The sequence below is a fragment of the Saccopteryx bilineata genome, chromosome 4 (genome assembly GCF_036850765.1).
Source record: "Saccopteryx bilineata isolate mSacBil1 chromosome 4, mSacBil1_pri_phased_curated, whole genome shotgun sequence".
Lineage (NCBI taxonomy): Eukaryota > Metazoa > Chordata > Mammalia > Chiroptera > Emballonuridae > Saccopteryx > Saccopteryx bilineata.
Window position 1 is genome coordinate 202,997,754 of NC_089493.1, and position 15,629 is coordinate 203,013,382.

The 15,629-nt window shown below is 34.4% G+C and overlaps 1 protein-coding gene across 3 annotated transcripts in view; it reads right to left on the bottom strand.

Annotated features, from left to right (window-relative positions):
- Nucleotides 1-15,629, bottom strand: part of AP3B1 (adaptor related protein complex 3 subunit beta 1) — a 318,239-nt gene that overhangs the window by 133,234 nt on the left and 169,376 nt on the right. For all 3 annotated transcript variants that reach the window (XM_066273625.1, XM_066273623.1, XM_066273626.1), the window contains 2 exons: nt 2,915-3,101; nt 1,806-1,936 (listed from right to left, as the gene is read on the bottom strand). In XM_066273625.1, the coding sequence (XP_066129722.1) occupies nt 1,806-1,936; nt 2,915-3,101 (318 nt within the window). The remainder of the gene's footprint in view (nt 1-1,805; nt 1,937-2,914; nt 3,102-15,629) is intronic.

Here is a 15,629-nt window from a genome sequence, read left to right on the forward strand (position 1 = left end):
TTTGAGTGAAAATCAGCAATCTTAATTGCAAGAAGGAATAGACATACAATGACTTCTACATTTTTAAAAATCATTTCTAAATAGAGATAATTTATCACATGAGAATGGTGATGCTAAGTACTTAGGATAGTAAAGATCTACAAACAAGCTCAAGCTTCCTCTCTGCACGTCACACAACACTGACATGCAGTGAGAGCATGAACAATGGGCTCTGATGGAGCTGGGTTCTCAGCGCCATCACTTACTAGCAATTTGAACTCGGACAATTTACCTGAGCTACCTGAACCTCAGAATTCTTATCTGCAAAATTGGAAAATAACCAACACTTATAATCATTTTGAGATTTAAACAAGATAATGCTTGTAAAACGTTATCAAAGTACACTACCTGAGTTTGCTAAGTGGAGCTATTATCTCTTATTAGTACTTCTGGCCACACTCCAAAGCTAGAGTAAGTCTGAATAATTAGGAGAAACATACTTCTCAAATGGATCAAATTACATGGCTCTGCCCATTACAGAGATTCTATTTAAAGTACTAAAGATTTTCTTCCATTATGTATGAGAAGTTAATAAGCAAGAAAGTTAACTGACTTTCTTCACAGGTATTATGGTAAAGAAAACTGTTTATCTGAATCCTGTTCAATATAGTTTTCCTACCAAAAAAGCATCCTGAATGTAATACCTAATTTTTCTTTTTTATTTATACTACTTTAAAAAGTGTTAGATATAGACCCTGGCTGGCTGGCTCAATGGAAGAGCATCATCCTGGCATGTGGAAGTCCCAGGTTCGATTCCCGGCCAGGGCACACAGAAGAAGCGCCCATCTGCTTCTCCACACTTCCCCCTCTCCTTTCTCTACATCCCTCTCTTCCCCTCCCGCAGCCAAGGCTCCACTAGAGCAAAGTTGGCCTGGGCACTGAGGACAGCTCCATGGCCTCCACCTTAGGAGCTAGAATGGCGCCAGTTGCAACAGAGCAACATCCCAGATGAGCAGAACACCACCCCCTGGTGGGCGTGCCGGGTGGATCCTGGTTGGGCGCATGTGGGAATCTATCTCTCTTCCTCCCAGCTTCTCACTTCAGAAAAATACAAAATAATTAAATAAATAAAAAGTATTAGATATGTTTCATATAACCAAATCTCTAAAGACCCTTTATTTTTCTTGTTTATGTAAGAAAGAGATATTAGGAAAAAAATGAATTATTTTATATTAGTAGCCAGCATTTTTTAAAAATCTAGGAAAACATGATTTATTTAGAAGTTGTTTCTTTTTCATGTGAAAGCAACATATTATTCATTTAAATTGTGACTTTTTCCTAAGACATTTTTGGTACAGAATGCTCCCTATTTATGTTTAGGCTTCACTTAAAACAAGTTTATTAGAAAGTCCAGAACACTTTGTATGTTTTCTCTGGAAGAGTACAGCAAAAATTATTTTAGAAAAACACTGACAGGAAGCTTATGAATCTCTAATCAAAGTAGAAAAATCTCAATCCAATGAAACTAAATACCTTAGAAATTAAATCTACATAGTTACAAATGCAATACCACGCATGCAGGTAGCACTAATGCAGACAATTCAATTCCTTATTTCCTTGAAGGAACAGCACATGTACAATGATGTAGGAATACTACACTTGCTAATTCTCATAATAGCAAGGTGTATCTAACACATTACACTTAGAAATACAAGAATAATTTTCAATTTCAACTCCTTCCCCCCAAAAAAACTTTTATATGAAACAATCATTATTCTAGAATACCCTACTGCTTGACAAAATTAATTTCAGAAAGGTCAACTTACCAACTCTATTACTTCTACATTTCGAACTGATGGGTCAGGCGCCACCTCTGGCCAATCAGATAATTCCAGGTACCCAGAAGCTTTAGTGTTGAGAATATGAGATAAAGTGCCAAGCTGGAAATGATCCCTGTCTATTAAAATAGAAGAAAATATAAACAATATGAGCTGTATATAACACAAAATAATCCTAATCAGAGCTCAAAGTAATTGGCATATTACCTCAAATGTCAAGGAATAAATATAAACTAGGAAGCTCTTCATAGGTCAAAAAACTGATTTCAGTCCATAGATTACAATAATCTTCCCCATAATGGTCAATAAAAAAGCTAATCAGTCAGTGTGTTTAGAGGTGTTCCTCTGAAATGCAGCTTCTCTAAAATTACTTTACTGTGAATATTAAGAATGACAGCACAGTTAAACAATCCATATACATGTCTTGGCACTAACACATCCAGAATTTTAATAGTTTTTCTACAAAACAAAAAACTGAACTGCTTTTTATCACTTTACAACAATTAAATAGAAACAATGTGAACACCAAGGTATATAATGATCTGATTCTAACTGTAATGGCTACTTGTGAAATTGATCAATTAATTACCTCTTTTAAAAAGCTGGGAAAAATAAGTCAACTTCCATCCCTGAATAACAAATTGAAATATAAAAAGAAACCATTTTAATGAATTAACTATTTCTAGAAAAGTTTATGTTAGTTTACACAGAATATTTAACTAATAGCTTGCAAGGTGAATTATTATAAAGCTATCTATTTAAAATAAAAATAAAGGCAAAATCTGCAAGAACAACACAGCTTTTTTCTATTGCTCAGTTAAACTACTTAATAGGGATAAAAATTAAATAAGAAGATTGGAATTATTTAGGTAAATAAGGATTATAAAAATATAAACTGTAGTATATAGTTTGCTCTGGAGAACAGATGAATGAATAAAAGCACACTTTCTTATATATATTTATATGTACTAATCATTTATAAATGTAATCATCATTTATATTTCCTTAGAGATAAATTTTAAATATATTAGAAATAAAATACAGTTATACTTTTTTAGGTAACACATTGTGCAGTTGTATTCTAACAATAATAATACCTTTAAAAGGAGACTCAAGCAGTGGTGCAGGTTTTTGTGCTAGGAATATTTTTTTGGCATATTTACTTAAAGCTCCACTCTTCTCATTCGGAACAATAAGCTGCCTAATAAATCTTGTACGGTCTCTGATGTCGTAGTTTTGATCATACTTGCCGAGATTTAATATGTACTGGGTAAGCAATTTTGTCTGTTGGAAAAAAAACAGAACAAGATGAGAATATAGTTATTTATGATTATTGATAACTCTGGATAAACATATTTAAAGAGGTAATAAAAATGAATGGTTATGTCAAACAAATGTTGTTCCATAGGGAATATGCATTTCTAAGGCTGCAAATGGAATTTTGAAGCCAAAGCACATGTCCTCTTCAGTACTGGGGAGGTGAATGCTGAGTACTGAGAAGCAGCCATGTGCTAGATTATTAAACTGCTGAAGTGGAAAGAAAGGCATCATTAAAAAAATAATCATATATGGCAAACCCGCTGAAGGGTCTACGTGAGAATAATGAATGTGGAAATACAACAAAAAACATGGCACTCAAAACTTAATCAGAAAAATATGCAGGACATCAAAACATCAGAGAGTATTAGGGGCTGGCAAACTGCTTCTCCTGAGGTGTGTTTTATGAAGAGATACTGTCCCTGGCATAAGCAGTGTCTGCACTCTGACGGCACTCAGTTCCTTTACCCTGAATTATGACCCATTAAAGCAGACACATGAATCACTGAACTGGATTACTGCAAATTATTTGCAGTGCATTTAGCTGTTACTTTTTCATAAAAGCAAGCTGCTGATGCCCTCTAAAAACTAGGATAAAAGACTCCTTCCATTTTTCCCCCATGCTGCTTATAGCCGCTAGTAATATTGGTCATTTATTTATTTATGTAAGGGAACAACTTATTATAGTAGCTTTTACACTGTAATAAGATTTCCTAAGTGAATTTTTGAATGTACTACATTAACATACAGAGAATTTAATATTAAAGCAAAACTGAAATGTTAACAAAATAGCTCTATATTTTAAACTCATTACTTGGTTGAAAAACATAGTTTTAATTTAGAAGGTTACACACATATAATTGCAACTATAAATTAAATAGAATTCATAATTCATGGAAAAATAAAAATCTATACTAGAACATTTTATAGACATCAGAAACAACAACCAATCATTCCGAGCAAAGACAATTCTAGAACCATAAGTAAAAGTAAAAGAATGGTGTGATAAATATTTTAACAATAATTGATTGAGACAACTGATTTGGATAAAAAGCAACCTTCTTTCAGTAACAATGTACTTAGAAAGTATTAACCTAGTTTTAATAAAGTAGAGCTATAAAAAATACAAGAGAAATGTTGATAGAGCTATTCCAAATTTGGTTATCAACAATTGCAATTCACTAATTACTAGAATGCTGGTTAAACTACAGATGACAACTCCATGATTCATTTAAAAAGAATTAGCAAAATATTCACCAAATGAGGAATCCAGTTTAAAATGAAGTATAAAATATGCTAGACAGTATAACTGACTTGCTGGTATAACCTAGGAAAATTAACCATTAGTTTCCTCAAATACAGAGTAAGAATTTATAACTAGGTTTACTCGATAGTCCTAAGAGTTAGAATGTGTAACCAAAATACATCAGAGAAAGAAAATAAGTATGTTTACTGCAATGATATTTTTTTGATCCAGTAGAGTGATACATTTTGCTTATGTTTCTGATCCTTGAAATTAATTTTTAGGAAATTAAACTATTTCAATACATTAACAGAAAACAATTACTGAGAGTGAGACAGAAAAATTACATAACTTTAAAAAAATATGTATTTATAGACTATAAAACTTGTTTTATTGGTGGGCTTGTAAAATAGTTTTATTAAAATCTATTTTCAAAAATAAAATTATTTCCAAAAAATAAAAACATACGCATGTACAATGAGGAATAAAAACATAAGCAGAGTAAGTATCTACTGCACATTCATATACCTGAATCACTCTCTTAGCGGTATCTACCGGTAAGTCACTGGTGTTTCTCCGAAGAACATGTTTTTATATGGTCTTATTATTTTGATGCTCTTTTTTCTTAAACAAAAATAAGGTTACCTACATTCTTTAAAATTGCATTCTGTGATCAATAATTATGACATTTTTGACATTTTCAATTTCCTCTTCTCTATAAACCATAATATTTTTAGCAGAGAAAACACCTATACTGAATAGTCTGAGAAGTGCAGAGAACATTCTCTTGAATAAAGAATATTCCCAATGCTTAATTTTATGTTGAAATTTGTAAATATTTCAAGCCCAGCTATTTAACTTCCCCCTACATTCAATGAAACATTTTTAATATTTTATAAGACAAAACATTCAAATGATTCTATTTATACTTTTAAATCACCAAATTTAGATACTGCAAAATCAATTGCCTTCCCAGTGTAATTTCATTTTAATACCAAATATAAACTTATCTAATAAAAAACAGAAGTTCCATCAAAAGTCTTCACAATAGCTGAGATACTGCAAATGACAGAATGTCTAAAATAAATCTTAAGCTCTTACCACTTAATTTGTTTAGTTCTCGTTTTTATAAATTTCAACATATTCCTGTTTGCAAGATTTATTTCCAAGAATTATTTGCTAAAATTTGCAAAAGTGAAAAGTTCTGATAGTTTCAAGATTTTCAAATGATTCTGAATAAAATTCTAACCAATATAGTAAAAACTTTCTTTTACTTCCTTCCACAGCCCCACCCAACAAAAGCCAGTATAGGAAACAGGTCAATTTACAAAGAAGTTTTTCAAAAAATCACATTTCTAAAATACAGTTGGTAACATGTAGTAAAGAGAGTTGAGTACCAGAGTATGTGCTGTCATGCAGATGTTTTCTCAACATTAACTTCATCATAATAATTCAATAGTTCTATACATACCAACTTGGCAGCACAAAAAAGATTATATTTGCATGCATCACAAACAATTCCCCAAATATTTCTGCTCTTTCATTCTTTTTTTATTCCTTTTTAATTAAATTTATGGGGGTGACACAAAATTATACAGGTTTCAGGTGCACAATTCTACAAGACATCTCTGTGCACCTTACCAAGGCCACCAGCCCAGTCTCTGGCCATCACCATTTACCCCCAGATCTCTCTCTATCCTCCCCCACCCACTACCCCAACCCCGGCAACCACTACACTGTTGTCCATGGAAGAACACTTATTTTTACCATGACAACATCCTTTCGGCAAAAACAAGTAATTTTATCTTCCATGTTGAGCTTTTAAATCTACAATTGCATTTACAGCATCTCTGACAAAATAAACTTCTAAAAGCTTCACTTTGATTCCATTTACCGCACTGACAGAACAAATGCACAAAAGCTTTGAGTGAAAAAAGTCGAACTATTCTTGGAATTAATTGATTTTCTATTTAAAAAGCAGCATTGTTTAAGGTCCTTTTTCCGCTAATGGAACCAATTCATAACAGTCATTGCTTCATTTTTCATGTGTACAAATGAAAAACTTGAAATAAAAATTCAAAAAATTAATTTTTAAAAGTTATTTGATCTAAATGAGATCACATTTCACAAAGACATATGAAATATCTTTTGCACCTGTATATATTTATCATCTTGAGATGCAACCTTTTACAAAAAGCTCCTAACTTTTTAAATAGATGCTGATACACTTTTAGCAGATCTGGCATACCTCTGGTTGTTGTGTGATCAATGAGAGCACTATAATTCTCATGGTAGACGGTAAATGTTGATAAACAGTGTGTGCATGTTAAGTATCAAGAAAGAAACTCAGTACTTTATTCTTCAGTAAACATACACTCCAATTTTTAAAAACTCATTGTTGCTGGGTTTATAAAAAAATAAAAAAGAACTGCCAAATAATAAAATAAATAGGTTTTAGATTTATGCTAGACAGTAAATGACAAAGCTACTGTAGTGAGTGTGCTCTGACCACTCTCCTCAGTGATCTACAGCAGGGCTGTTTTGTTTCTATCTGCTGTCCACACTTCACCAAACCAAACCTCGTTCTGTGTTTTCCCGACTCCATCCACTGACAGCTGGGAGCTTCATGCTTTATACAGGTTATGGCACAACAAGCAGAAAAAAAAACACTTAAAACACTGAACTAACCAGTACTACAAAAGCAAGGGCCTTAGCTTTTCCTCCCTACCTTGTCAGGGCACACACCACATTTTGTCAGCACGCATCCTGCATGCTGCTCTGAAAGGGAGAAGTTACTTATTGTTGCATCTCAAAAAGATAGAAAATTAAAGACAAAGTTCCCCAATTTATATGTTTCACATACTCAAATGAAATCTCTTCACTACAGTGTGTCGCACATGCCACTGGATAACACCTCTGCAGACATTACAAGTACACATGGAGGTCTAATTTTAATATAACAATTAACAATACCATGTCATCACAAATGAGAGATCTGGAACAAATCCTAAACTGAATGGGACATTGAGACAACACACTTAAATTTTATCTGTTCTCAGCAACAGTTATGGAGAAAGTAAACAACGGGCAAGTAAACAATCATGGCATTTTAATATGACCAACGGCTCATTGCAAAACCTGATCAGACATTACATAGTACTATAAAATAGGTTTTAGCTGTAAAGTTATACGAGAGTAATACACTGTACCCTCAAAGAAATATTCAATATCTCATATATAGGCATTTATTAAATTTTGATTTCACAGTAATTTTCCTGCTTAATTTTAAGGAATTACTGGTACCAATTGATAATTAATGCTAACAAGAGACTACATTAATTACATTCTTTTCAAATTGATTCTAAATCAGTGAGATAGGAAAAATGAATTGGAAGAAACACTACATAAATATTAAGAAATTTATTATTTTAAAAACTTCTCAATTAAATGGGCAACATATTTTTACCTAAATATCTTTACAAGTGGTAAATTGGTATTTGCTCAAACAATAGCTTTCTTCAAGTATTTAATGTGAGCAAAAAATAATTAAAAAGTTCTTTTAAAATGCAGTCCTAGGCCTTGGCCAGCTGGCTGGGCGGCAGAGCGTCTGCCCGGCCTGTGGACGTCCCGAGTTCCATTCCCAGTCAGGGCACTCAGCACAAGCGACCATCTACTGCTGTACCTTTTGTCCTCCCCTTGTCTTTCTCTCCTCCTCCCTGCCTCCCGCCCCAAGGGATGGCTCCATTAAGGCAATTTGGCCCTGGGCACTGAAGAGAGTTCCACAGCCTTGCCTCAGGCACGGCTATAGCTCAGTGGCTGAGCAATGGAGCAGCCGCCCGAAATGGGTAGACAGCATTGCTCTGTACAGTGCTTGCCAGGTGGATCCTGATCGGGGTACATGTGGGAGTCTATATTCTGCCTCCCTGATTCCCGCCTCTCACATAATAATAATAATAAAATAAAAAAGTCCTAAAACCAGTTTAAACTGTAAGTTTAAGGAATATAAAAAAGTACACAGAATTCAGCATTTAGCATAGTGAAGATTAATACTGGTTCCACACAAATAATTTTTAAAAGAATAATACTGGCAAATTTGTTGGGTAAATGAAGGAAAAGTTACACGGAATTATTAACCTACACAGCCTACCCAGTGGTGGCACAGCGGATAGACCACTGACCTGGGACACTGAGGTCCCATATTCAAAACCCTGAGGTCATGGGCTTGAGTCCAAGGTCGTTGCCTTGAGCAAGAGGACTCGGTTGGAGTCCACTGATCAAGGCACATATGAGAAGTGATCAATGAACAACTAAAATGCCACAACTAGAATTTGGTACTTCTCATATCCCTCCCTTCCTGTCTGTCTGTCTGCCTCTCTCTTACCAAAAATAAATAAATTCTTAACCTACACAAGATGCAAATCTAAGCAGTGCTAATGCATGTTTCATCTAATAAATTTTATCATGTCATGACTAAATGAAATTCTTTATGTGAGTAGGATGAAATTTCATAAACTTAATAGTAGCCAAATTTTTATCAACTTGTAAGGTTTTCTGTAAATTCTTCCTTTATATATTTACTTGAGTTTCTTAATGCCAAGAAAACATATCCAAGCAAGGGCAGAGATGTCACTGCACAAAGTCTGAGTCCCAATTGCTAAGTCATGTCAAAGGTTGGGGTTGGAAATAGATTCCTCCAAGACCACAAGGCAAGAGAACTAGCTTTTAACTTCAGGAAGAAGCCCCAAAACATCAGTCTGATTTATAGAATTTCTCACTAAAAATCAAAAAGTTTGAAAAGTGACACAAGAAAATACAAGTGCTAACGATACTCAATGAAGCGCTTTCTTTCCTAACAGCAGAAAAGTAGAAACCTGCCTCAAAGAAAATGTCTTAGTTAATTAAAATAAATGAACTATATATAGCCTGACCTGTGGTGGCGCAGTGGATAAAGTGCAGATCTGGAACACTGACATTGCCGGTTCAAGACCCTGGGCTTACCTGGTCAAGGCACATATGGGAGTTGATACTTCCTGCTCCTCCCACCTTTCTCTCTCTCTCTCTCTCTCTCTCTCTCTCTCTCTTTCTCTCTCTCTCTCTCTCTCCCCCCTCTCTAAAATAAATAAATAAAATCTTAAAAATAAATAAATAGATAAATAAATAAACTATATCTACACATCAGTATTTTTGGAAACATGGTATTAAGTGAAAAAAGAAGTTATAAAAGTATATATAAAGAAAAATACTCTCTATTTATGGAAAAATCTCAAAACCCACAGAACAATATATATTTTATGAGTACTACATAATAAAAATATAATACATGCATGACTAAAATATATCACCAATATGACAGTGGCTACCAACTGAAAAGGTATGAATGTAAACTTGAGCTTTTATCTCTACCTGTTACAGTCTCTTTAAAAAAATAATAAATTTGGAAAAAGCAGAATTAACCTTAGTGGTAGATATAAATCTATCTGTTTATGTTTGTTGTACTTTTCTATAGGTTTGCATTATTAATTCATAATTAAAAATAAAAACATGAGTTACTTTAAAACATTTACTCATATTACTTTTCTCTACATTGAAAAGAGAACATTATTAAAGGAAGTTTAAAAAAAAATGCACCCTTTATTCATTTATTTTTAACTGCTATTGGTCCATGTAATCAAATCCTAGCTTTATGCCACAGACCTCAGCATACTATTTCAAGGAAGTCATGCTAAATCTTTATACTATGTCTTAAGAACTGTAGAGTTGCAGCAACTTGAACTGGTTTTAAAGTCTTTCGACTTTCTTCCCCTGCCCCAAATACAGTGAAATTACTCTCCTTAAGAGAGTATTTTCTACTCTTGATATTCATCTCCCAAATTTTTCTTCATAAACTATTAAAAAAGGAATTTCAGTCCCCTTTCCCTACTAGCATAGACTTAATTGTGGTGATTTTCCTAATGAGAACAGATTCTCAGAAACTAAATTAGTTTCTTCACTGCACAGAATCACATTCTCTAAGAAAAATCTTAGCAGTTGGATAACATTATAAACTAGGGTTACACTAGGGTTACAAGAAAAAGTAAGGTAACTCAGTGGTTTTCAACCTTTTCACAGTTGGGGATCAGTAAAAACAGAATTATTTAAGGAACCGGTAAGGTAAAAATCACCCTCAGCATAAGTGGATTTGACTAAGAGCACTGGATCCATAATCTTCATACCATATCAGGGTGGTTAAATCTTCTGCCGATTGGCACAAAAGTTCTGGCGGATGGTCTGCCAACCGGTTGATGAATACTGGGGTAACTAACATGAACTAAGCACTATTATGTGCCAGGAAATCCTAGCACTTGACACTGATTGTCTAATTTAATCCTCACAAGTTTGTGAAGTAGATACAGTGAGTTCTGCTCCAACGATTGTTTGGAAAATGTGCATTTGTTCCAATTCAGTTGACATATTATAAAACAATCTGAGCATAACATGAATCTTGTGTTTGCTTAGGCTTGATGGTATCTGCAGGAAATGCTAGGTAAAGGCAGAAAAGTGCACTGAGCTGACCTGGGCTATGCAGGGACAAAGACACATATCCATCTCAGACATCTGTGGGCCCCATCCAGTGGTCTAACTCTACATCTAATTTCAGATTAACCCCATTTCCACTACTTAACTCACAAATACAACCTTTCCAACACCCATTTCATAAGTTAACCTCAGGTCTTCTACTAGGTAGATTTATGTATTTCTTAACCATTTAACATATGTAAGCCTGTTCTAATTTTATTAGGTTCTTTTCAACTTTTTAATGTGTCACCAATTAAATGTCTTAAGTGTTGTATCTCTAGCTTCATTTTTCAAATAATTCCTAAGGTTTTGTTTTCATTATGCAATTTCATAAAGCACAATAATTTTTTAAAGATTTTTTATTTATTCATTTTCATCCAGAAGAGAGAGAGAAGGTGGGGAGGAGCTGGAAGCATCAACTCCCATATGTGCCTTGACCAGGCAAGCCTAGGGTTTCGAATTGGTGACCTCAGGTCAATGCTTTATCCACTGCACCACCACAGGTCAGGCAACACAGTGATTTTTAAAAAAAATGTATGTTGCACTAAAAAAATTGTCTATATTGTTATAATTCCCATTTTACAGATGAGGAAACTAAGTCTGGGATAGGTTATGTGATCTGTCCAAAGTCATGAAGCTTGTAAGCAGCAAAACAGGATTTGAAGCCACACAATCTACCTTCCTCCCAGTAACTGACATCAAATAGCTCTATGGTAGGTATCACACAGAGTTAAACTGCTTTCCAAACACAAACTTCCCTCTCAAAGAGACCAGAGCCATAAAATTTAAAAAGTTTACAGAAGTTTGCCTGAAGAGTTTTAATATAATATACAGTTTAAACAAAAACAACTACATGAAGCACCTCCCAAAAATATTAAAATGTTAAATAATATATAATACTTAAGCTAGACAAGATGTTGATTTTCACAAACTCTGTTTTTCAGTTCTAGATATCCATTAGATTCTTTTTCATAGTTTCTATTTCTCTGCTGGAAGCTCTTATTTTTTCACTCATTGTAAATATTTTCCTTTACATTGCCAACCAGGATTATAAAAACTGCTTCAAAATGTTTGCCTGCAAATTTCAACATTTAGGTCATCTCAGGGTTGGTTTCAGTTATCTGTTGTCTTTTTTTCACTGAAACTTGATCACATTTCCTGGTCTTTTTTTATTGTGGTAAAATATACAAAAACTAACCATTTTAACCTTCTTTAAGTGGACAGATTAGTGGCATTCAGTACATTCGTTGTGTTGTGTAACCACTACCATCAAAATTTGTATACTTTACAAACTGAAACTCTATACCCCTTAAACCAGCAGTTCTCAACCTGCGACCCGTGTTTTGGTCGTTCAACCCCCGCCGGGGTCGCGACCCACAGGTTGAGAACCGCTGCCTTAAACAATAACTCCCCCATTCTGGTTTTTCTTATACGGAGTAATTTTGGATTCTATCTTGGACATTATGAATGTTATGTCATAGAGACAATGGACATTGTCATACTCTTTGAGTATTGATTTTTGTTTGTTTCAGTAGGCAATTAACTTGGTTGGACTCAAAGCGTAAACCAGGGGTCCCCAAACTTTTTACACAGGGAGCCAGTTCATTGTCCCTCAGACCATTGGAGGGCCAGAATATAAAAAAAACTATGAACAAATCCCCATGCACACTGCACATATCTTATTTTAAAGTAAAAAAACAAAACGGGAACAAATACAGTATTTAAAATAAAGAACAAGTACATTTAAATCAACAAACTGACCAATATTTCAATGGGAACTATGCTTCTCTCACTGACCACGAATGAAAGCAGAGCCCCTTCTGGAAGTGCGGCGGGGGGCGGATAAATGGCCTCAGGTGGCCGCATGCGGCCCGCGAGCCATAGTTTGGGGACCCCTGGCATAAACTTTGTCTCCTTGGTGCTGTACAAATTTCAGTCCATCCCTTTATTCTTAGTTGTGCTGCTCTGAATCCACCCTGCACATGTGTTCTTCAGGGGTCAGACAGACTTGGGTAGAACTATACACAGATTTCAAGGCTTTTCCACTCTGGCTCTCTCCTTTCTAAAATTCTAACTTTCCAATAGTTTCAGTTTCTTTGAAATATGTCCTCTACTTCAGGCCAGAAAGACTTTGGGTTTCCTTTTGGAGTTTTATTAGCCTCTGTGCATAGTGCCAAATGTAGGGTATTCTCAGGATAAAAGCCATAAAAGTGAGAAAATTTACTGTTTGCCACTCCCTTCTTCCAAGTATCAATTAACCTCCAGAATGTCCCTGTTTTTCTTTATCTTCTGAGATGTGAGGCAGTTATTTTTTATATTTTTCCAGCATTTATAGTTGCTATCTATGGGAGGGTCCATCAAGTAGGACCATACAGTAAATAGATAGTTGACTAATCTTTACATTCTTTTTTATACCAGGTAAAAAACATTGTGAGGTATTCAAGATGTTTATTACTACTCAATTTTTTCTTAAGTATACAAATAAATGCAATGTCTTAAATCATACAAAAATTAACTTAGGCATTCCCTAACACTAAATAACTCAATAAAAATTCTGAAAATGCTCACTGAGATATCTAGACCAAAGGGAATTCAGAGCTACAAATAAATATAAGGACTTCATGGCAAACCAGTCCCTAGACACTGTGACTTAGTCTCTCTGGATCACTTTTAAAGACAGTTAAAATAAATACGTACAGAAAACAATTTTTTATAGTTAGATAAAAGCTATCATTTTTCCGTTTTATATTCATCGGGAATGAACCATACAAGTTAAAAATGCTGTCAAGATGCCTGACCTGTGGTGGAGCAGTAGACAGAGCGTCCACCTGTAATGCTGAAGTCACTGGTTCACAATCCCAGGCTTCCCTGGTCAAGGCACATATGAGAAGCAACTATGAATTGATACTTCCCACTCCCCTGTCTTCTCTCTCTCTCTCTCTCTCTCTCTCTCTCCTTTCTTTAAAATCAATAAATAAAATCTAAAAAATAAATGCTGTCAGGCTGATGGTGCTGAAACTTATTACTTATGCTAATTTTCATTTATGAATTCTCTCATACCCCTTTTCTTAGAAACGAGAAACAGGAGAAGGGAGCACAAACCTACGGAACACCATTATTCCTCTATTTTTGTACTTAATTTTTTCAAAAGACTGAGTTAGATAAAAATACGTGAAAATTTGACATATTTTCTAAACATCATTATATTCTCACCAGCCTATGGTGACATCTATTGTGGTTACCATCACTCTAAAATATACAACAGATTAAAATTTTTTTTAAATTTGAAAAGAGACCAGAAAAAAACACAATAGAACACTTCCAAAGCTGAGCTCCAAAACTTCCATTATTAATACAGTTTAAGGAAAAAAGATTTGTGAGTGCAAATTATGTTGTATTCAAATTCACTGGATAAAAAGCTGTGGAATACACTCCATAATTTCTGAACAAAGAGTACAACATTCCATAATTGGCTACTTACAGGTACAAAGACAGAATCTTCATTTAATTTTATAAAACGTAACTACTTTCAGTCTTGATTAATATACAAATTCTGTATTACTTTTCTTTTATAATAACCTATGTTCAATATCTTTAGAGTAGTCAAACCAGACATAAGGTCATAAGAATCATAATTTTCTAGGTATTATATAGAGTTTCCTAATATTGTATGATTTTAGTGAACACAGTACCATGCGAAAACAATATTTTTTATCAATATAACAGCAAACGTTTTCTTTTTCTTTACTCAGTTTTTAAAAAGTAACTCAAAGCATGAAGAGATCTACATGACATTTGGAAATGATTAACTGATTCTTTTCAAAGATTGACTTTCAGTGTAAACATACAATCTAAATCATGAAAATATACTCAGACTATCTGCAATTATTTGGTCATAAATCTTTATACCAATCAGCAAAAGCTACAATAACATAATTCATATCAGACGTGAGGATGAAGGTAATCCAAACACATATAGAAATGAATTTAAGGAGTCAACCTGAGGATGCTGAGATCAACATCAGCTTACTAGAGAGTGAGTATGAGCAGGTAGAAAAGGCAGAAAGAGAGGGAGATACAAACAAAGAAATACACAGCAAATACAAATGAGATAAAGATCAACCCTGATGGGAGAGGAAGGAGAGAATGACAGACATTAGACTATGGTGGTGATGGGTGTGTATGTGTGCGTGAGTGTGTGAAGGGGTGCAGGATTTTAGAAAGACACAAAGGCACAGTTTTGAAGAAGGAGGGGAACAAAAATAGAGACAGGGAGAGAAGCAAAGAGAGGGGGGAAAAACACAGAGGCAAAGTAAGAGCCAGACAGAAAGGAAAAACTAAGAAAAAATACAGACAGGACACGGAACACATAGCCTACTAATTAGGCCCAGCAGCAAATGAGCAAGAATCCCTTTCCAGTCTCGCTGATCAGGTTAAGTCCTCTACTCGAGGAGAGGACCAATTTAGACATAGGAAGAAAGATGGGAAAGTCCTTAATTTATACTTGGAGGTGATTTTATATATTTACATACAGAAGTGAATCCTCTCACTAACAGTTCTTCAAAAAGCAAAATGATTTAAAAAAATAAGTACTCTAAACTGCAAACTGGTAAATTATACCATTATTAAAAAACATTGACTGGTTTCCCCTGTACCTGTACCAAGGTCCACAGCACTTGCTACTCCAAGTCCTGGCC